Genomic DNA, 24,576 nt, shown 5'->3' with positions numbered 1-24,576 from the left:
GGAAACTGCCATTGTTACTTCTGGAATGGAATGGGATTTCTTCTTCTTTACGACTATGATGTAATTTAGTTATTAATTGTGTGTTAGAGAAGGAATTACTTAGAAGTTACTATTGTGTACCTTCAAGTTGTTTTCAACTTATGGCAACTGTAAGGTGAACCTATCATATTTGTGCAGAGGGGGTTTGCTTTTGCCTTCCTCTGAGGATGAGAGCATGTGATTTGGCCAAGATCACTCAGTGGGTTCCCATGGATGAGTTGGGATTTGAGCTCTGGCCTCCAGAGTAATAATCCAATGTTCAAACCACTACACCTTGCTGGCTGTCTAGTTGGGAATTGCTCGTTATCTGAAATAGTGACTTCCAAACTCTGAGGGAGAAAGCAGGCTTAAGAAGTGGCTGAATGGATTCACTTTTGTTTTTGAAATATACTGGAGCTAAACAGTTTATGGGGACTCTGAAGCAGACCTTTAAAACTGGATGTTTGCAACATAAATAACAACATATGGGAATATCTGTGGTCACAAGACATGATAGAATTATGGTTGCAACAGCCATTTATCTCAGTGCAGACATTAAAATTTAGGATCTTTGTGAAAGATAAAAACTACTCCAAGGGCAGCCACATTTTATTGCTAACATAACATGGATACAGTGACAGCAAGAAATCCTTTTGAACTAGTTTTTCATTACTCTAGCTTTCTTCTTTCTTCCCTTCTTTCTTTATTTCTAACATTTTCAAATATACAGCCAGTTTCTCTGTGGTTCTTCAATCACAGAAGTGGGAAACATGTGGCCTACAGGTCATGGGGGTGAGGAGAGTTGGTCTCAGAGCTTCTCTATCCCTGTTTTGTAAGAACTGTGGGGAATGAGTAAAAAACCATCCCTAATATTTGTGGGATCGGTAACCACATATCCACTTCCCTACATCTAGAAAATGGTCTCTCTGGATATCTGGAGGTCCTCCAGTGTGACTCCATGGTCATCGTCCAGCAGAAATATTGCATTTAGCATTATCTGCTGGTTTTGCTATCCACGGTAAATTTGGGAATGTATCCTTGTGGATACAGGGATGGTATTGTATTCTCATGATTGGGCTATTGTTGTTATTGCATGGACATTGACTGGCACAAAAATTGATACAGCTGTTGGTTAATAAAATTGGCCTGCATAGTAAGTAGTAAGTAGGCTCAGTGAACAATAGATTAAAAATCTGGAACATTTAGAAAGATTTAAAGTCAGCTGTTTTGCCCATGGTTCTTCATGATGTGGGATGGTGTCATCTGGATACTGACTGAAGCATTCAGAGGACACACTCAATGTGATAATGTCAACAGGCCCTATCTTCAACCCGGCAGACATGGACTTTTGAATTGTCCCTTTGGGGAAATCACAAAACTCACCCTGAAAGCTGCTTACTGTCCAGGGGCCACATTTTGCTGACTGCTGATATAAGATTGATGCAAAATCTGGTCTTGTGAAACTTCAGAGTGAATTTAAAATGGTGGTTCTTAAATTTATGGGATGAATCACTAATCACTGATGAAAGCTATAAATATACATACTCTAAATTTTTGATACAATTATATAATTATACAATTATTTTATTGAAATATTATTTCCTTCTCACAGAGTAGTCTGGAATGAGGAAAAAATATGTTACCGAATGATTTACTTTAAATGTTTTTGTCAAAATTCACTGTGCCTGGAAAAATTCAAAAGAAGATTTAAAAAAAAAAATCCCACCCAGTTCGTTGATTCCCAGGCACCTATAGACCTCAAATAAAGATCCCCTGATTTAAAAACAATTCAGATTATTAAGGGAGAAAGTTTGTTTTCTGTTGCTTCAGAATCTAGCAGTGGATGCAGACTTGAAGAAAAGAGATTCCAGCTCAACATTAGGAAGTACTTCCTGACAATAAGAGCTCTTCTTTGGAGGTCTTTAAACAGAAACTGGATGGCCATCTGTCAGGGGTGCTTTGATTGTAAGTTCCTGTATGACAGATGGTTGTACTGGATGGCCCTTGAGGTCTCTAGGGTTCTATGAACAATAACAATATCTGTAACTGTGGCCTGTTACAGACTGCCAAAATAAAGCTGCTTCGGGTCTCTTTGGAGGTATGCTGTTTAAATGATGCATGCACCCTAAGAATCTGGAAGCTGCACCAAAGCTGCACTCCAGTGCTTAGGAATGGAGTGTGGCTTTGGCACGACCTCCGGACTCTTAGGACCCATGCATCATTTAAATAGCATACCTCCAAAGAGACTCAAAGCAGCTTTATTTTGGCAGTCTGTAACAGGAGTGTGGTTCTATTCTAAGATTATTTCATCCTGAGAATTTGTTTATATGAACAACCTCAAACGTGAGTGCACAGCCTTATCAGCCCCATGGGTAAACATTCTTTCCCCCTTTTCACCCCATACTGAAAGTCATCACATGCATACAGGCTTCACTATTAACAACAGGGCTTTCCCTGAAATCTTGTATCTTTCTCAAACGTTTTTCCGAAGACATATTTCTTGTTTTCCAGGCAGATTTTATGAAGGATTTTACTCACGAGAATGGGTTTTTTACTCCTAATATGAAGTCATTGTGCAGGATTGTTTTGCCTACTGTTTTACAAAGCTTGGTTATATTGTCTTCAGCATTCTCTTTCTTTGGAATGTATAGAAGAGCTTTAGGGAGATGTGAGAATGAAAACAGAAAGAGTTTGAAGTTTTAATTCTCTATCTTGGCTACCCACCAGTATACAGAAATTTATAAATGTAATAGAATGTAATATAATTTCTCTTATTTATGGTAATTAGATTGCTACTGGGATCTGGAATCTACCGTATTGAACTGATAAGCTTATGATACCTCTTATAGCAGTTAGTACAAGATGCCTGACTTCAGATTAGAAATGATAACACCAGCCTGGTTTATTTTCTGTGGAAGTGCCAAGAGACATTTTTGTAACCATAAGGATTAAAAGTTAATTAAGGAGGGAAGGGGGGAAATCCCTGCAAACTGTTGTCCTCAACAGTGATTTGCATTCAAAACCAACTACTACACAGTAGATTTCTTTGCTGAAGCTTGTATTGAGCAGCAGTAATAAATAATAATATAATAATAAATAAATGCTTTATTTATATACCGCCCTTCTTCCAATCAGGGCGGTGCACATCATAATAACATATGCAATATACAATATAAAAACAATAAAACAGATTAAAATATACATTAAAATCAAATACTAGCCAGCTTATCATTGGCTATCGAGGGGGGGGGGCTAACTAGAGCTTGTATCGGGGAACACTCGCTTAAACAGGAAGGTTTTTAAGTCCTTCCTGAACTGGGCTAGGGAGGTAGCCGAGCGGAGCTCTATGGGCAGCGTATTCCAGAGGGTCGGGGCCGAGATGGTAAATGTCCTCCTTGCAGTGGAGGCTAGTCTTGCCCCAGGTACCCTCAGTAGGTGCTGCCCAGATGTTCTGAGTGTGCAGGGCGGATTGTATGGGGAGAGGCGGTCCTCAAGGTATCCTGGGCCCAAGCCATGTAGGGCTTTATAGGTTATAACCAACACCTTGTATTGCACCCGGAAGCGAATGGGCAGCCAATGCAGATCTTTAAGTATAGGTGTTATGTGACTGGCCCTGGGTGTGCCAGTGACCAGTCTGGCTGCCATATTCTGTACCAATTGGAGCTTCCGGGTATGGTACAAGGGTTGCCCCATGTAGAGCGCATTGCAGAAATCCAAACGAGAGGTTACCAGAGCATGTACCACTGTTTCAAGGTCCCTCTGGCCCAGGTAGGGACGCAGCTGGCGAATCAGCCGAAGCTGATAACAGGTGCTCCTGACCGTCGCATCCACCTGAGATGTAAGGTGGAGCGACGAATCAAGGAGCACCCCCAGACTGCGCACGGAGTCCTTCACAGGAAGCGTGATCCCGTTCAGGACAGGTGGAACCACCGTCATTCCCGGACCAGGGGAACCTATCACAAGTACCTCCGTTTTCTCTGGATTCAGACTGAGTCGGTTTTCCCTCATCCAGTCCATTACCGACTCCAGACAGGCCACAAGAGGAGAGACACCATCCTCAGTCACTGCATCAGTCGGAGACATAGAGAAAACTATTTGGGTGTCATCAGCGTACTGATAACCCCGCGCCCCATGTCTCCGGATGATCTCTCCCAGCGGTTTCATGTAAATGTTGAAAAGCATGGGAGACAGAATGGCTCCTTGAGGGACCCCAGATGTGAGGGCCCTCTTATCGGAGCACACGTCTCCCAGCTGCACCATCTGGAACCTCCCAGAGAGGTAGGATCGGAACCACTGGAGCGCAGTGCCCCCGATTCCCACCTCTACCAGGCGCTCCAGAAGGATACCATGGTCTATGGTATCGAAAGCCGCTGAGATGTCCAAGAGCACCAACAGGGACACGCTTCCCCTGTCGATGCCCAGACGGAGATCATCGACCAAGGCGACCATGGCCGTCTCCACCCCGTAACCCGCCCGAAAGCCAGTTTGAAATGGATCCAGATAATCCGTTTCATCCAAGATCGATTGAAGCTGGATTGCAACCGCCCTCTCGATCACCTTCCCAAAAATGGCAGCAGTGAGACTGGCCGATAATTACTATGCATCAGGGGGTCGAGGGAGGGCTTTTTTAACAGCGGTTTTATAGTGGCCAATTTCAAGCTGGATGGAAATTGCCCATCCCTCAGAGATGTATTTATAATCCGGTGTAACAACGAGGTTACCACCAGTCCCCCCTGAGCCTCTAGCCATGAGGGACAGGGATCGAGAGAGCAGGTTGTCTTCCAAACGCTTCCAAGGATCTTGTCCACATCATCGGTACTAACCAACTCAAACTGATCCAGTTTAATGGAGTCCACGGAGGCTCTGGATGCCTCTACTCTAGGTTCTGCGATAATGCCAGCGTTAAGACCTTCGCTTATCCGAGAGGTTTTATCCGCGAAGAAGTTGTTAAATTGGTCACAAGCAGGCCTTTGAAGGTTCAAGGATCTGGTTCAGGGCAGGAGGGAGCTGAGTTAGCTCCCTGACTACCCTGAACAACTCTGCTGGACGCGACTCCGCGGATGCGACACGAGCACCACAGAACGAGTTCTTAGCTGCTCATATCGCCTCTCCGTAGTCCTCCAAAAGGCGGTCTAGGAGAGCCTTGTCAGCTAAGCGTAGGTGTTTCCGCCAGCGGTGCTCTAGCCGTCGCAGAACCCGCTTCCTCGCCCGGAGGTCTTCCGTATACCAGGGCTTACGTTTGGAAGCAGGCCTGAGAGGGCGCTTGGGAGCGATACTGTGTATAGCCCTAGAGAGACCGGTATTCCAGATACCAGTCAGGGCATCAACAGAGTCGCCGTCATTTCCAACCATGAGCCCCTCTAAGGCTTCCTGGAACCTCTCAGGTTCCATCAGCCTTCGAGGGTGGACCATCCTAATAGGTCCACCACCCCCGGGGGGGATCTGGGTAGAAGCCTTGATTTTTGCCTCCACAAGGAAATGATCCGTCCATGACAGGGGGGAAATATTAGTTATTTCCGCCCACGGATTTTCCGCATCCGTACAAAAAACCAAATCCAGTGTATTACCCGCAAAATGCGTTGGACCCGTAATCAGCTGGGACAGGCCCATGGCCGCCATGGTATCCATGAATTCCCGAGCCGCACCGGATGGAACATAGTTGGCTGTGAAGGGGATGTTGAAGTCGCCCAGGACTAACAGCCTGGGCGTCTCCAACATCAGCTCCGCAACCAACTGTGTCAGCTCGTTAAGGGAGTCCCCTAGCGCACGGGGTGACCGATACACCAGCAGAATCCCTGGACTGTCCCTAGCCTTCAGGTAAATACACTCGATAAGAGATGTTTGTCGGATGTGGTTCCTGGTGAGAGACAAGGTGTTCTTATGTACCAAGGCAACACCCCCCCGCCCACCTAACCTGGGCTGGTCCTTCACCGAAAACCCGGCAGGGAGGGCCTGTACCCAAACAGCATCTCCCTCAGGTCCAAGCCAGGTTTCGGTAATGCAAGCCAGGTTGCAATTACTGTCCTCCAACAGATCATGGAGGATGTGGGCCTTGTTGTTAATCGACCTGGCATTGCACAGGAGCAGCGACAGGGTTTGTGGCACGGTTGGAATGACCCTCAAGTCCCTTTGGTTAGGAGGGGGACCGGAAGGAGAGATAGATATTAAGCATCGATCTCGCCTTCCTCTGTAACACAAGTCCGCCTTCCTACAGCCATACCTCCATACCTCCATAGGACATTTTCCTTGTGGTACTGCACCCAGAGTGACTCATGATGCAATCCACTGCACTTTTACTTAGGAGGAAGTCCTGCTGAATTTACTAAGATTTATTGCTGGCTGCACATGCATCGTATAGCACTGCATGTGTCATGCGTACATTCACAATTATATGACTAGGGTTTTTTTTAGAGTAGATGATGGTTGGATGATGCCATCACAAAAAATAATGAGGAGGAAAGCTCTGGTGAATGACACGTTGTTGTTTCACCTTCAGGAAAGATAAGAATGAAAAAATTAAGTCTGAAGTTGTTAAAAGCTGCCCATAATCCATACGTGCATATTACTCATATTACAGATACACATGTCGCTTTTCAATTGTATTTCTCTGTGTGATGCTGTTCTGCAAGCTAAATTACACAAATGGCTCCTAACTAATGGATTTATTTTGAGCTAGAGGAGCAGGTGGGAGCAATACACAATGAGATTTCCTGCTTCATTGGCTAGTGCTATGTAGATTAATGATTCATTTCAGCACAATATGAATAATATTAGTGTAGTGAATAACCTTTTGTAATACAATACTGTTTCCTGTGTCTTATGAGCCATTTGTTAGTGGATATTGAAGTACTCACTTGCATATGAAAGTATGGAAGTATATTTCACAGTGTGTGCTATATCGTTTGAGGCAATTACCAGTAGGAATAGAAACGTGAGTATTATCATGTGCACTGCGTAATATAATGAATTTCTGGGGAGTTTTAAGAGGTGTATTTTATTAACTCGGATTTATAGTCCATGCTGTCCCTTAGGCCCTTAGGACAGAAAGCATAAAAATGTGTAACAAATAAAATATGTACATGTAATTGTAAATAATCTCTTAGATACTGTCAACTGCTAAATGCCTGACCATGATTTTTAAAAAGCTTGAATTATTTCTTTGATTCACAAAGACCTAATTCACACCTTATTTAAATAAACTGATGTATCCAGAAGATCTAAGATTATGATTCCTCCAATGAGGGTTAATTGTAAGATAATCATGCAGCATAAATCTTCTTTGCCACATATACAAACACTCTGCTTAACATGCCCTTGTGTAGTTGTGTATGCCTCTATCTCTCTAATGTTTGTCTCTATTGTGGCTGTTCTCTTTCTATTATTTTAAACATTTCAGATTCATCATTTTCATTATTCCAAAATGAAAACATTAATCGAAACATAATTAAAACAAAACCAAAATATCATAGTATTTCAGATTATGATAAACAGCAGCCTGGATTTGTTTCAGGGGAGTCAGAAAAATGAGCACCAACAAAAGTCAATGGTTGGTAACTTCTACCTGTAAAAAACAAAAAGGCTAATACCAGCTGGTCTGTGTGTACATGTTCACACAAAAAATATTTGTATGAAATTTATTTGTACAGTTTGACAAAAAAAGAGATGAACTGATTGCATTTGGATTTAATCCACAATCAAATCTGTGACCCTGGGAGTTTGTTGAAGTGGAGGAAACTATGTCCTTCCAGATGTTGATAAATTCCAACTTTCTTCAGTCATATCTAGCTTAGCCAATGGTTAGGATGATGCAACATATGAAGGTCACAGGTTTCCAGCCCTATAAATATTGTGTGTGTGTGTGTGGGGGGGGGGGGGGGGAGACATACACACAATGCAGTGGATGTCCATGCCCACAATCTCATGAGTCATAAAAAAAAAAGCTATTGTAGTTTAAAAATAATATTCTCTTCATTTTTTAATTTGCCACAGTTTTACAGGTTTTTCTCATGCTTCCCAACACCTTTCTTAGAAAATAACAGCAGCAACTAACTCTCAACAAGGCTTGCTAACTGTTTTGTGGCTTTTTGGTTGGGTCTAACAGTGGGAGCAGGCAAGTAATGCTTCTCATCAGGAAGAATGTTGTGTTAGGCCATGTACTATTGTCTAGTGTGATTTATCCTCAGTAGAGTTATGATGCATTCTTCCTTGATACCTACTGTATATGGTAAAGTAAATGAGTGGAATAAATGAATGACCATGAGCAGTGTAAGTCATGGACACTTTTAGTAGTAAAATGGGCACTTGGTATCTGCTCATGTTTGGTTGCAGTTTCCCTCATGGATACCAAAATCTATGGATGCTTAAGTTACATTAAATACAGTGATGTAGTTCTAGGGTTGCCATATCCCGCCTGGGGGTGGGACTTTCCCGGTTTGGGGCGGGGCCACATGGTCCCGCCCCAGTTTAGCCCCTCCCCCGGGACCTCCCCCCCAGCAAGGCCCTGGAGACAGCTCCACCCCTTCCCATGGCTGTGTGCCACCCTCCCCGCCCCCCCTGCCTGGCTTAGCCTAGAGAGCAGGTCTTCAAGACATCTGCCACTCAGAGCTATTGCCAGCCCGCTTGGTATATATGCCTTGCATGAGGCCTTTCTTTCCAGGTTACAGTGAGGAAAAAAAAAGGCCATAAATGGTTCATGTTTCACTGGGAGTCTAAATGCCTCATCTTTTAAATGTATACCATTCAGTATTGTTGTAATTCTTTATCACAGGATCGTTTTTGAGGCCCTAAACACCTTTACTTGTAATATGCAAATTTCTCCCGAAGCTGACCAATGGGAAAGACGCAATCAGCCCTCCACTTGGGTTGGTTTTCAATGGCTTGGAAGGAAAAGATTTTGCCTTGCTTGTAAATAAGAAGGGCTTTGGGGTAGCAAAAGGCTGCAGAAATATAGTTTGACCCCCCCCCCTTAAACATCCATGGCTCAGTGCTATGGGATTCTGGGAATTGTAGTTTCTTGTGGCACCAGAGCTCTTTTGACAAAAGGAAGCTGAATGGTCCACAGAGGAGGCGTTGCCTGGGGGCAGAGCCTCTTGCCAGCAGTCTGCGGTGGAAGAGAAGAGGCTGATGGTCCTGGCCACTTCACTTGGCTCCCTCCCTCCTCCTCCTCCTCCTCCTCCTCCTCTTCCTCCTCCTCTCAGAGTAGTCACAGCCAAGATGAGCTTTTCATTCACTCTCCCTGGCTTCCCCCCCCCCCCCCCGCACTTTGAGACCCCTTTAACTGCCAAAGCTCAATGCTCTGGAATTCTGGTGTCTGTGAGGCATTTAGCCTTCTCTGTCAGAGAGCTCTGGTGCCACAATAGACTACAATTCCCAGGATTCCATAGCACTGAGCCCTGGCAGTCCAAGCAGTGTGTTTTGGACACAGAGATCCTCCAAATGAATCCAGTCCCTAGCTTTTATATCTCTCTCACACACTGCAGGAATAATAACCCACTTTGAGACTGCTTTAACTCAGTGCTAGGGGATCCTGGGAATGCTAGTGTTTGGGAGACATTGAGACTTCTCTGTCAGTGATGGCTCTGAAGCCACAATAGACTACAATTCCCAGGATTCCCCAGCACTGAGCAGTCTCAAACTGGACCATTTCCTCAGTGTGGATGCACCTGGGGAGGAATTCTGGGCACTGCAGTTCAACTACATTTGGAGGGTTATGGGACTCCCTGTCAGAGATAGCTCTGGGGCCACAGTGTACTACAATTCCCAGCATTCCCCAGCACTAACCCAGGACAGTTAAGTCACTCTCAAACTGGATTATTTCCTCAGTGTGGATGCAGCTTTGGTGAGGAACTCTGGGCATTTCAGTCCAGCATTGTTTTATTTCTGCAGTGTATTTTGGACCAGAGACAAGGTGACCAGGCACCCTCCTCCTTTTCCAGGACATGTCCTCTTCTGTCAAATTTCAAAATGTCCTCCGTTTGGATCATGGCTAAGAAGTATGGATTTATAATTACATGGGTGTTTTTAGCTTTTATTTTTGGCCATGTCCTACTTTTTTTGCTTGGGTGCCCTACATTTTGGGGTGAGGGCATTGGTCACCTTGGTCAGAGAGCTTTCCAGGGGTTAACTGCCATTCTGCTGTGGTGCTGGAACAAACCACCATTCCCAGAATTCCATAGCATTCAGCCAAGACAGTTAAAGTGGTCTCAAACCAGATTATTTCTCCAGTGTAGATGCAGCCCAAGCCTTTTGCCTCTCTTATGCCTGAGATTTCAAAGCCCAGCCTTGGCACCACAACAAACTACAAATCCCAGGATTCCATAGGATGGAGTGATGAGAGTGAAAGCAGTGTGGCAGCAGCCTAAGTGTGCTTAATGCAGTTCTTAACATGGTGCACCTCTTGCCTACAGAGTCTGACAAGACTTTTTTGTTTAACACCTTGTACCCATTAACTCCATTTCATGTCTCCTTTATTTAGTGGGGAGGAATACAGACAAAACAAGTCAAAATGAAGAAAAACCAAAGTCCCTTGACCAAAGGGTTTGGTTGTGGAATAAGCCTCTGAAATATGCAAGAGGCAATGTTAAAATAAAGCCATGTTCAATGCTCAAATGTGCTGTTTGGAATGGGGAGAGGGGGGTGGCCAGAAAGGGAAGTACATTTCCGTGATCTGTCTACAAATAATGTCAAAATGTCCTCCATTTTGATCATGCCTAAGAAACATGCATTTCTATTAACATTTCTAAAAAAGCCTCAATTTTTTGCGTGTCCTCCATTTTAAAAAAATGTGTCCTCCATTTGAAAATGTTGTCCTGCATTTGTCCTACATTTGTCCCGGTTTGGAGGTCCTCACTTATGGCAACCCTATGTAGTTCACAATGAAAATGGCAAAATCAGGACTTGCTTTTTGGAATTTATATTTTTTTTTAATATTTTCAAATGTGGATGTTTGAATCCATGGATAAAGAATTCATGGATATGAACAGCCAACTGTATAAACAATTTGCTCTTCATAGACAGGCTCCCATTACAGGGCCCTCTTTTGGCTCATCCTTATGCTAATGCCAAATACTTTTGTCACATCCTTATGCTACTGCAAAATACTTTTTACTTTTTTTAAATGCTCTTTTTCTGTCACCTTACCAGTGAGTCCCATATTTTGTTTGCTGCTGAAGTTGTAAAATGTTCTTCAGTCACTGTCCCATTTGCCTTGTAGAACATGACTTCCCTTTTCTACTCTAGTTGTTAGATCTTTGAAAAACTTTTAACAATATAACTGGATCATTTTCTGTGAAGAAGTGGGAATGGTCACTTTACTCAATATCCTTGAACTAATATTTTTTGGCTGCATTCCATAAACTAATTATTCTGGTGTAGTTTTACTCAAGAATGCCATCTTTATGGTGCATTGCTTCTATATCCTTATCTCATTCCACTTTTCAGTGATAATCCTGTCAGATTTTATACTGAGCATGCAAAAAATACAGCTGTTCACAGAAAACAAGATTCAGTTTGGATCCAGATTTGACACTTTTCATAATGTCTGTTTTCACTGGACTGTCTTGGATGAGATGAAATTAATCTTGGGTCTAATCTGGAGCCTCACATTGGAAATATGAAGATTTGTATGTTTTCCCATTAAGTATCTTGGGGAAATGGTCAGTTGTGGATAGGAGGCCCACTTCCACAAAGCACACTTGGAGAAAATCTCCCCCCCAACCCAGCATTGTTTTCAGAACTTCTTCCCTACTTAGTGCAAGCCAGTGGTAATACTGATTTTCACAGTCTGTTAAAAAACAAATCTCTAGACCTCTAAAATGGTTGGTTGGGGGTAAGCCCTATACTGCATGAAGAGCCTTTGGGCTATCAATCGCTCTAATAGGTGCATTAATTGTCTGGATTAATAGGCACTGATGTGGCATACATAGAGCTACTATTAGAGTCATAAACCTATCCAAAGATTTAGGACAAGCCATCTTCATGGCTGACTGTTTGGGGGGAGATGTACTTTGGCCTGGATGACGTCTGGATATTATTGAAAGGGACCATTTGAATTCATTATTTGGGCTGTATCAAAAAGTAGTTTAAACCCCTGTGTCTAGTTGATAGAAATATGTTTCCTAATTTCCACCAGCTCAAGACTTGTTATCTGATTAAACAAACAAATCAACAGACCAGTGTTCTTCATTTCCCTGTTTTCCACAGTCCCTATCATTTTCAGATTGTCCGCTTTTCTTATGAGGATTTTGAAAGAAACAAAAAAAATATTTATTAGTCCAATGTCAGATATGCATAGTGCATTGTCAAAGATTACGTCTTGGAGGGGTTTTGGTTTGTTTGTTTTTGTTTTACTAAACCACCCTCTTTCAGTCAAGATGATGAATGGAGACGGGAATATGCAATATATTCCATGACTGTTTGGAATGTAAATAACTTGGCACAATTTCAACAGAGGAATATATAGAATTCTTCTCAAAAGGTTGCAACAGAGACAAAAGAGGAGTCTGTAAACTACTGCATGTTTCAGAAATGAGCTTTGTCTACTATATTGTTAAGTACTTGGAGTGTTCTTTGTAGAAAATCTTCATATTAATGAAAAATCACTCTCACAGGAGTTTCAGCTCAGAATTTTGATCAGTTTCTCAGCTTAATTATATTTTTCAAAAATGGTTTAACTAAAAAACAGTGAACAGAGAGATTACATGCTTCTAATCCCATCCCACTAGAATAAGCACAATGCATGTATCTTTCTCCAAACACCAGTGCACCGCAGTCCAAAATGGGCAACAATATGGTTAATGGAAGCAAACTTTATCCAAAAAAACAGAACTGGAAATCACAAATGCATGCATATGCCCGTGTTTATGCAAGTGGCTTGGACATAACTGGTAACAAAAAGCAATTACTTCCAGCCTTTTGTAAGTTTCTAGTTAATTGTAATTCATTTCTTTCCTCAAGATAGAAAGTATAATTGATAACATTAGAGTGATAACTAAATGAGAGATAACTCACGCCTTTTGAGTTGTAATTCTAACACTTTAGTTATTTTTATAGTTACTGCACTGCGGCCTCACTAAATGTTAGAAGAGTATCAAGTGTTGGTTCATGCTATGCTGCAGAGTATTCTGTCATGGGTATTTTGGTGCCATCATGATGGTAGAAAAGAAAGTCTGTTTTGCACCATAGGCCAGTAGCTGGTTTGTATCATAGGCCAGTATAATTCAGATTTCTGAAAATAAACTAGCAAGAAAATATCTACTTTAATTACTTCTGAGTACTATTTAAATAAAGCTTTCCAAAATTGTAACTATGTAGAACTCTAAAAGAAACTCACTACTTTAATAAAGTAACTTCTGACCACTTTTTATTTCCAGTTTAGAGTCTGTGTCCACAATTACAGAGTTCAATTACATGCAGATTATGTTATGTTTAGTTATAATTTGAACTATCCCTGCCGGTATTGGGAACTGGTATGGCAAATACTCTTGTAACAGTTCATATAATGATCTGTTACATCTTTCTAAATGTGAAAGGGAGCATCTCATAATAGATAAAGCCGGGTGCATAGTAGACAATATTTTTATTCATAACGGTTCTGCACAAATGTGTTTCAGAGAGGTTTTAAAAAATAACACATTGCCAACCTAATACTTTTAAATTGCCCCCCCCCCCCCGCATATGTTTATCACTGTTTTTATTAGAATTAACTTGCACTGAAAAGCATTGTTTGTGAGGGTAGGTTCCCACATTAGAGCAGAAATAACCAAGTTCTTTTGAACTGAAGATGCATGAATTCTGAGCATATCAATGTGTACTAAGCTTGCAGATTATCAGATGGACTGGTAGGTTACTGTCATGTATCACTTAGCTCTCTACCTATGATATGTAGGGGAAGAGGAGCCTGAAGGAAGCCCCCTGTAGTGATGGAAGACTCTCAAAGATGTTGTCAGTGAGAAAAGTCACAAAGTTAAACTCCTCTTTTGAAAACTCTAGATTAGCCAGAGGAAGAAAAAAAACCCTAACAGTAATGCGGACAGTAGCTCTAAGCATGTGGAAAATGTCGTCTTCGCACAGTAGATAAGGGGATTATACAAATCCATGGTAGATAATTCTGTCACTGGCTACTAAACATGATGGCTATATGAAACCTCTGCATTCAGAGGCAGTAGGCCTCTCAGTACCAGTTGCTAGGGAACAAGAGCCAGAGAGGTCTTTTCCTTCCTGTCATAGTTATGGACTATTCAAATGTGATTGGCCACAAAGGAAAACAGGATGCTGGATTAGATGAACTTTTGGTCTAATTGACAAGAGTATTGTTTTGTTGAGAAGGCTTTCCTACTTGATGACAGCAACAGGTAAGAATCTCCTAGGGTCATCAGGTCAGTTAACTAGACTTAAAAATCCCTATCACAATCCCAAGCGTGTATGCTTGATTTGACCATGACCTTCAAGTTGAAGGGGGGGGGGGACCCAGCTAGGAATGAATGATATCATTCATTAGAAGAACAGTCACTGAACAGAGTTGCAGAAATAAAAAGTTAGGATGTAGATTTTATTCAGGAAAGGAGAGCCCAATTGCCTGTCTTGATGATTTTAGTCATGCCCCTGTTCTGTTTCCCTTTCTTAACAAGTGAGAACAAGTGAGGGAAAACATCATAGTTCCTTGGTTCATTGTTAAATTAATGTTAACCTGCAACCAGCTGATCTTTAGTATATGCTTTGATATTTAGATTAGAACTCTGACTCTAACCCAACTGTTTAAATTGTTGATTTTTTAAAAAATCTTTATTAGAAAATTTAACAAACAAACAAAGAAAAACATTAAATTGTTGATTTTGGTGCTTCACTGTTCTCTCTCTTTTTGTCATCTCAGTATTCTAGGACCTAATAATGTGCCTGAGTGGAGTAGTTTAAATGCTATTGGACATCTTTAGAACAACTAAGTCATTTATCCCTTGTCTGCCTTTTTCCAAAACTGGCAGCTGAGTGCTGAAAATGGCTCCCTGAGAAAAGTACTCTTGTAAAATATGGTTGTTTCCAGAGAAGAACCTTAAATTACTAAGTACATTCCAAACAGACCAATTCATTTCAAACAAATTTCAAGAAAAAATATACTCTAGCTGTATTTAAATGGCATTACATTGTTTGCGATAAATAATATCCAGTTGTCTGAATCACTGTGAATGTAATAACCACCACCTACAGTTTGGTCTGTCATTTAGTGGTGAAATGAAGAGAGTAGAGGGTTTATTATGCTGGAAGTACTAGGAAGGGGGATTCTGGTTGCATCAGCACTGGAGAAAAGATACAGATTGGCACTGCTTTAACTGCCATGGCTCAATGCTATGGAATTATAGGATTCATAGTTCTAGGAGATATTTCGCCTTCTCTTTCAGAGTGTTCTGGTGTCACAATAAATTGCAAATCCCAGAATTCCATAGGATGGAACCATGGCAATTAAAATGTATCAACATTGCATTGGTTCTGTCAGCATTGGTTGCGTGGTACATGATGTGCCATGCTGACATTTTGCACCAGGATCACCACCTTACAAGCGACAGGCAGCTGTGTGCAAACTGGAGAAATGCCTCTGCCCTTCCAGAAGCTGACAAAAGAGACTCTAGCCAGATGTCTCTTCACGAGGCTTTTATTCTTCAGAACTTCCACTATGTACAAGGCTATCTTAATAATAATAATAATTATTATTATTATTATTATTATTATTTGTATCCCTCCTCTCCCTATATTGGATCGAGGCGGGTAACAACAAACAAGAGAGCAATAAAAATGCTACACAACAACCCTCAAGTAAAAATATAACAAAACATCCTAAAACTCCCTCCCACCCTAAAATAGAGTTAAAAACAGCAATTCCCAACAAAATGCTCCCAATAAAATCAATAAAATCAATCGCGATCACAGTCTGGTGGGAACAGCTATGCCATTGGAGAGTGAACATTCAGAAGAGGCCAGTTTGGGAATGCCTGCTGGAAGAGATCCATTTTTATTGCCTCCAAAGATGTTATATGGCAGATCTCCTTCGGCAGGTCATTCCAGATTTTTGGAGCGGCAACAGAAAACATCCTCTGGGAAGTCGATACCAGTCTGGTTTTCTTAGACTGCAAGAGATTCTTCCCAGAGGACCTGAGAGTGCAGGAAGGATTGTATGGGAGGAGGCATTCCCTCAGGTAAGCTGGACCCAAGCCATGTAGGGCTTTATAGGTAATGACCAACACCTTATACTGTGCCTGGAAGCTAATATCTTACAATTCCAACACCATCATCCACAACCCACACTGTGACTTGAGGCACTCCCCTTTTATAGCCAGGGCTCCATGTGGCCTTTTTGGCCCTGCCTCTTCCTCCTGTGTCACAATGATCTCTGTCCCCTGTCCATGGTGACTTTGCACTTTTACAGCCTTTTGCAGCATTTTACTGCACTTGGTGACCATCATGTCTAATGTCACTTCCCATGACTCAGCACTGATGGAAAAATGCCTTGTCATCATAGCTGACAGCGACCCTTTGTTATCCAGTCACTATTTAATACCACATTGTGCATTTTCTCAGGACTCTATATCCCAACAGGTTCTGCAGTGCAGATGCAGTCCTAGTGAGATTTGCAATGCTTAGCAACATATCAGGTTTTGTGGCATAGTCTGCTTTTGACATTGCATATCTCATGAAGTATATAACATTTATAACCAAGTCTCTGTGAGTGACTAGATCACTTGTCACCCAAGGCAACCAATCTGACTTCCTCGCTTGGTTTGAAAAACCAGATTACAAGGAAACATTGTGCTAGTGGAAACTTTATTGATTGTTACACAGTACTCTGGAGAGAAGGAAGATTTTTATCCTTCAAATCCCAAATTTATCACATACTTGGACCTTACATACAACACTATCCCACTGTTCAGTAGGGAAATCTGTTTTGACTGAATGGTTTGTTGGCTATTTGGAGGAAGCCATAGGTATACTATTGACAGCTGGGCTGACTATGTTATGTAGCCTATTAATCATACCTACAGCATTAAGTATGTTCAGCTGGCATTTTCACACTTGCCATTAATTCCATTTAAACTTGTGTTTTAAGTGCTAAACACATTTTTGAATCACTGGACAGTAGGGAGGGATTATGCTAAATGTCTGAAAGTCATGATTAAAGAACAGGGATGGTCAACAAGAGGAAATGCTCTTATGCTCTCACCAAACAGCACAGTTCTGTTTTATAGATGATTTGGAGAGCAACAGTTCTTCAATACAGTGTTAAGAAAGAGCAAAATGAAAATATTAGCTGCTATTAAACTTCCTTTTAAAGAATTCTCAGATGTCTATGTTGGGAAACCCGTAAAGTACTTAGTCACACTAGCAAACTATTAATGTGAAATTTCACACACACCCCTTTATTCATTTTGGTGCCAACACTATCAAAGTTGCCAAAGCACTACAAAAAAGAAGAAATGAAACAACTTTAATGATTTCATCTGTTCCACTCTGTAATTATAATATTCCAAAACGTCAGTTGGTGTGAATTGGTAGCATTCCTTTGAAAACACAAGCTTTCCTCTACCAACAATATGGAAAAGTGTCTTCTGGTTTCTCATTTAAAAAAAATAAAATCTTTGTCATACTTTACACTTCAGGATCCAGAATGGAAAGTGATGATTGCATGCTTGCACATTAATTTCTTTAGAATAGCAGAAGTGTAAATTATGGCTTGTTTTTGCTTTCCATCATCTTTGGATGTACTGCACTGAAAGTGGAGAAATATATGTACCCTTTCTCTTCTAGGAAAACTCAGGGGATCCATAACTGTATTGAATGGAAAGGCACTTTTTTCCTGTGCAGAAAAGAAATGTTGTTGTTATGTGCCTTCAAGTAGTTTCCTACTCATGGTGACCCTACGGTGAACCTATCATGAGGTTTTCTTAGCAACATTAATTCATAGGAGATTTCCCTTTGCCTTTCGCTGAGGCTGAGAGCCAGTGGGTTTCAAGGCCTAGTAGGGAATCAAATCATGGTTTCCAGAATTGCAGTCCAGCACCCAAACTATTACAACATGCTGGCTCTTGCATATTGAATGATCAATATGTGGAAGGGGCATCTAGACTGGAAGCTTTCAATGTATGCTAATATTGGATTGGTAATGTGCAATCTAAGGACAGCTATTTACCTTATCTATGAAAATACCTTTATTTTTGTTCTTCATACTACAATGTGTATGCTTCTCTATTTGCCTAATTTATTTCCAGGTTTTAATAAAAACTGATTTACAAAGAAGGATAAATTATTAGCATGTTCAGAGCTTCTTCAAATATAATTGTGTCTTGTTGTGTCACAGTCCTGGCAAGTATGTTAGCTGAAAATAAATCCTATCTAAATTAGCTGGAAAGTCAGGTGAGAGCACAAACTATAATATGTGTTGATTAAATGTTTCTAATCTGCTTATATGAAAGGAGCAATAATTAGATGCAGGTAGAGATCACTGGCAGAATGCTCAGGGCTGGTGTTTTCTAGGCCAGCTGGAAAGACAATATATGAAGGATCTCTCTTCCATTAAGGTGCAGAGCGGCAGCAATTCTTTTTGGTTTACTAAGAACAGAAAGGCATCTTGCAGGATTTGGTAGACGTTATGGTATTTCTGAGCCTAAAGTCTCAGGGATGTTATCAAGATAAAATATTATATATTTAAATAATACCACTCTGTTCCATTGAAGATTTAAATATAAAAGATACATAGAGCCTTTTTTTGCCAGTAGTCATGCAGGTTTGGCTGGGGGGAGGGTGCAGGCTGCACCAGGTGACACTCTAAGAGGGGTTGCACCCCCACTCCCCAAACATCAGTCTTTTGTTAGAAATGGGCTGTGACATTTGCCTGCGTCCCTTTAAATAGTTGGAACTCAGTGGCCTGAAGCTTAGTAGGAGGAGAAAGGAGAGGTCTCAGGTTTGTTTGTTTGTTTTAATTTAAAATTTTAAAATTCTTTTTTATTTTATTTTTTAAAAAGTATTCTTTTAAAATTTTCTTTAAAAACATTACATCTTATCAAATTTTCACTTTAACCACATGAAACCAGGCACACATAAATAAATTTAGGCTGTGCATATGATACTGTAATTTAAAGGCATAATTTTAATTTTTTAGTTGTTTATGTCACAACTACAGTGTGTCCTTGCCTTACGCGGGGGATACGTTCCGGATCCCTCCGCGTAAGTCGAATTCCGCCTATGCTCGAGCCCCATTGGAAACAATGGGGCTCGTGCGCGGCAGTGTGGTGGCGCGGGTGCGCGCGGGGCGCAACGGGCGCGCGCACCCATTCAATTGAATGGGACGCGCCACCCCTTCTGCCCTGCGCGCGTGCCGCGGCTTGAGCGCCTGTGCTCAAGGCCCGTATGGCGCGCCCGCGTATGGCGTGGGCGCACTGTATTGCCTTTGCATTCAGTGATATATAGGAAGTGCAGTTTATGAGTACATCAGTACAAAAAATATTATTAAGGATTCTGTATGGTGTGGTATGGGAGGAGGTCAATGGGGGGGGGGGGGTGACACCTCACCAGGTTATGCCAACTCTAGTGATGCCATTGTGTCTGACACCTAATAATTGCAAATAATAGAAAAACTGTGAAAGTAGGTGGCTGTGAAAAGATGAGGCAATATTCTACACCACCTATTTGTTTATGAATGCATAACTAATATCACCTAGTCCAGCTCTCCCCAAACCTATTTAATCAGGCAGTTGCCAGACTGGATGAAGGAGATCAATTTGGTTGGGAGTTGGGGTGCAGGAGGATGATGTTTCCACCCATTCCCTCCCATCAACTAACAAGGAACTGAAAGGGAGCTCTGCTTCTGATAGTTGCAGACTCTCTGGCTGGTGGGAGGGTGGTAGAAACGTTATTGTCTCTGTCTCTTGGTGTGTCTAGCAAAGTACATTTGGAGAGACTTTTACAATTGTGCCAATAGTGCCATGATTGTAACAAGGTAGTGTTAATGCATATAGAGCAATTACGGTTTTGAAGCTCCAGGTTGCAAATCCATAGCTGCAATACAGAGTGTCAACCATGTTCATTAATTTGTTATTACAATCAAATCATAAATCCAGTGTTATGTATAATTATACACTTCTATATATGAATACAACAGCTTCTACTAGTAGTACTTAAAATGTCCAGATTTGGAGGTTGTAGATTCTGATGTAAAATATCAAAAAGCAAGATTTATTATTCTTAAAAAGCAGAAATTATATTAGACAGGATCATGAATTATATTCAGCTCAGAAGGTTTACTTATATCTTTTTAAAACAAGCTGTGTTTTCACTGCAGAAGTCTTGTTCCACAGATTAAATAAAATTATGTTTATTAAGAATAGTGAGGTCATAATGTGTGTGTGTGTGTGTGTGCACGCGCGCATCAGCCACAGTTAAGGAATTGGAAACAGTTGCAAGACTTTCTCTTTCCTTTGGTCTTCAGTTTTCCTCACAAGTCTCACTTGAACCTTACTTTGGTGGTGGCAGGGAACTGTGTTCAAAAATTAAAGAACCAGAGATGTCTAGTACTTGACCAAACTGCAGACCCCAGAATTCTCTAGAATGCAGCCATTGCAGTTACAGTGGTATCATAAGTGGGCCTTTTCTACATCAGGTGGAAACTCACCGAAATGGTTATAGAGAGCTTCATCATTTTGACCTGTTCTGGCATTGAAATCTCCTGTCAATATTATAGATGCATTGGGATATAAGGATGACATTCTACTAATAATTTTTTTTAATTCAACCCATCTGTACTTGTTTTGATGTTTATCTTGGAGTAGTGATAGATAAACATTAATCAGTATTATAGAACTAATCTGAAACTCAATAACCAATGATACTGCAGTATTAGCAAATGAAATGAAATTAACATGAGTGGCTCGGAGTTGGTAGAAACTAAAATCCCGAGTCCTCATTTAGAATGGCCTCCTCTAGCACTAGCTTCAGCTTTAAGTGAATAACTTGTGAACCCGTCTAGCTCCAATTCCCCTTTCCCAAGTCTCTTGGAGTAACACTATATCATGCAGTTTGATATAGCTTTGAAAAGTGGGATCCGTAACTCTTCCATGCCAGCCTGCAATATTCCATGAAAGGAATGTCAGCCTGGAGACCTGATATTGGACCAAGGTGCTATAAGTGTGAAGTGTTAAAAGGCTGGGAAAGGAGGTGGGCAGTATAAAGAGAGGATGACTGCACGTTAGATGGCCAAACAGAATTAGGGAGGTCATGGGCATAAATCTACAGAACTTAAGCAGAGCAATAGAGGATAGGGGGACTGAAGATGTCTCATCTACAGGGTTGTCAAGAGTCAGGGGCGACTCAAGGGCAATTAACAACAACAAAGGATCCCAACTTTCCTTAACATAGAAAATGTGGTCCTAGGAAGCTTGTAATGAGTGCACAAAATTGTATCACTCAGCTTGAAACAGGACATGGGTAAGATTAATGAACACACTTGAGAAACTGCATGGAACTATTCACCTCAATATGACATTTCACTAGATGCGAACAAGAGATCACTTGCTTTCCTCTGAGTATATCAGAAGAGTCAATGTGCTTCTTTCAGTCTGGCTAGGGAGGTTTTACTAAAGCCACTTGGCTCACCCCCCCCCCCCCCCAAAACAAAAAAAGCTTTAGGAAAAACATATGCAAAGAAATGTATGCAGCAGTTTATAGAAGTTTCTTGGCCCACAGGAAACTTCTCTAAACTGTGTTCTGTGGGGATACAAGTATTCAAATCAGCTGTGAGGGATTCTGGCTCCTATTAACTGAAGGGTGTGTAAGCTTTCTGTGCTATTGAGTATTTGATGCAACTAGTAGTCACCAATAAATCTGCTTTTATAATCAATCAATTGTTTTATTGTGGTCAGTGACCATATTCCCTTTTATAATAATGATCTTCTTGATCATCTTTCAATTTGGTGTACTGGCCCTCATAAGGAGTTAATTGGTTATATTTAGCCCTGCTATATACGCTGAGGCTGAATATTTTAATATGTAGTTTACCTTAGTGGTTGAAGTGACAGATGTGTTGAGAATGATCAAGATGAGAACAGCCTTAGTAGTGTTTTGTGGATGTAGCAAGTATTTAACAGCAGAGCAATCTAGTCTCCCATAACACAGGGTTCTGAAAGGACTAATCTTGAAAATAGCCATGTCTCTCAGGGATGTCAGTGCATGTCTCTACCTTAGGATGAAATTGAAAGTATAGTTTGAAGCAGGGGTTTACACAGTGTCTCAAAAAGCTGGACAAAGAAATTTATTTAATTCATGGTTTGGCTCTCCTAGAAGCATCAAGACCAGAGAGTGTAGTAACCTCCTTGCTTCTTACCACAAAACTGAGCAGAGGTGAGGGAAAGATCTCACTGGTTTCTCACAGAAAATGATTTCATGTTTTCGTTTCTACTGGAATGCAATGCTGAGGTGGATAGTTCAGTAGGCTGTTTTTGCTTAGTTCAAAATAGTCTTTGATGCCTGTTTGGATTGTGCCAGTGTGTTCTCTGACATTTCAGAGAAATATGACAAATTCCTTTGATTAAAATGACCACAGTCACTGCTGAACTGTTAATTACAGTTGATTGCTATACAGTTGTTTATGTTATTATATTATGGATGTTGCTGTTGTTAACCACCTGCCATTTTAATAGGAAAAAATATGATAAAAACGCAATAAATAAACATCTGGGACAGGGAGCCATCATGTACTGGGTCCCTGTGTGATTTAGAAGCTTGATCATGTGATAATACACATAGAGTTGGCTTCCTGCTCCAGATCTTCAGCTCCAATACATGGACAGCATAGGGAATGGCAAGGCCAGACCAGTCAATGAAGCCTGCGTCTTTTTTCTCATTAGGTAGTGATCTTATGAAATGAGGACGAGTGAGAAAGGCTATTTTTAATCCACTTATTTATGATTAGACTCCTCCCTACAGTTGTTATGATGCCACAATGCTCATGGAAGAAAGCTTCATTGTTGGGGATGTTGATTTTGACACCTCATTGCTGAGCATTGCCTCTTCCCCAAGCCCTTGCATGACAGATAAGTGTAAGATATGTGCAAGTGCCAGGGGCTTAGGTTTTTTTTTTAATGGTAACAATGTAGCTGGGCCAACCACAGGTAATTCATTTATCTTGTATGCTGAGCATTTGCCCCAGAACTAGTTACAACAGAGAAACAGAAACACAAACATTCAATAGAAAGAGTTTTCAATCCCAAGCTGCTATTAAAATGCTATAACTTGCAGAATGTATGGAATGATAGAAATGGAAGGGCCCTCAAGAGCCATTAAGTCCTACCCCCTGCACAGTGCAGGATCTGCACCTAAAGCATCCCCAGCAGGTAGCTGTCCGGTCTATTTCTTAAAACATCCCAAGAAGGAGACTCCACTGCCTTGCTAGGCAATTGGTTTCATTGCTAAAGAGGTTCCTTATAATGTTCTATTAAAATTTACTCCCCCATAAATTCAGATCATTAGACTTGGTCCTACCCTATGGAGCAGCAGAGAAAATTCCTTCTCCATCCTCTCTGTGCCAGCCCTTGGCTTATTTAGATGAAATGAAATGAAAAATTATTTATATCCTGCCTCTTCCGTTTTGAGGATCGAGGCGGGTAACAGTATGACTAAACAGTATACAAAAATAAGCAATAAAATCCACCAAATCCCCAAGCTAACCCTCCCTCCCAAATTTAAAATCACATATTAGAGCACAATTAAAATACATAGCAATACATCAAAATTATTACACAATTCGCAAATGAGAAAGATGGTAGGGAGGATGGATTCAATTGGTTCTGGACATTCTCAGAAAAAGCTCTCCAGGAGGTCACTGCTAGTCTGGTCTTTCTTGTTTGTAGAAATTTTTTCCCGGAGGAGCGGAGTGTACGGGGAGGACTATATGGGAGGAGGCATTCCTTCAAGTAGACTGGACCCAGGATATGTAGGGCTGTAAAAAGTACAATCATGTTACCACTCAGTCTTCCCTGTAAACTCAGATAAAAATTAGTCCCTAGCTGTGATTCAGCATGATAGGTCGCTCAAAGAACTAAAGTAAAAGAACACAAAACACAATTGAAAGTTATTCTGATGTTTTGTTTACATTTCCCCAGATCTTCCAGATTGCTTACGTTATTGTAAAAGCAGCCAATGCACCACGACCTGGAAACTGGATTCTGGAACGTTCACTAGATGGTGTCAACTACCAGCCCTGGCAGTATCATGCTATCACAGACACTGAATGTCTCACTCGTTACAATATTCCTCCCCGCACTGGTCCTCCATCATATTCAAAGGATGATGAAGTTATATGCACTTCGTATTACTCCAAGATTCATCCATTGGAGAATGGAGAGGTAAGATCAGAAATACTGCTATCGTCAATATGGTGACAATCAGACAGCCCTGCTGAATATATGCATGTCCTCCTCAACTAATGTATAAATGGAAGTTTTCAAAAGCATTACATAGTGTGTAAGCAACACTGACTAGACTACTGTAATGAAGGCCCAAATGACATATGATTGCATATAAAAC

At 41.1% G+C, this 24,576-nt stretch overlaps 1 protein-coding gene across 1 annotated transcript in view; it reads left to right on the top strand.

Moving 5' to 3' along the window:
* Positions 1 to 24,576, top strand: part of LAMA2 (laminin subunit alpha 2) — a 609,129-nt gene that overhangs the window by 170,793 nt on the left and 413,760 nt on the right. The window contains exon 4 of the mRNA XM_089530405.1: positions 24,153 to 24,395. Within this exon, the coding sequence (XP_089386531.1) occupies positions 24,153 to 24,395 (243 nt within the window). The remainder of the gene's footprint in view (positions 1 to 24,152; positions 24,396 to 24,576) is intronic.

Source organism: Sceloporus occidentalis, unplaced genomic scaffold (assembly GCF_023333645.1).
Source record: "Sceloporus occidentalis isolate IW3139 unplaced genomic scaffold, rSceOcc1.0.p SCAF_6, whole genome shotgun sequence".
In the NCBI taxonomy this organism is placed as follows: domain Eukaryota; kingdom Metazoa; phylum Chordata; class Lepidosauria; order Squamata; family Phrynosomatidae; genus Sceloporus; species Sceloporus occidentalis.
This window is presented reverse-complemented; position numbering and strand designations above follow the sequence as displayed.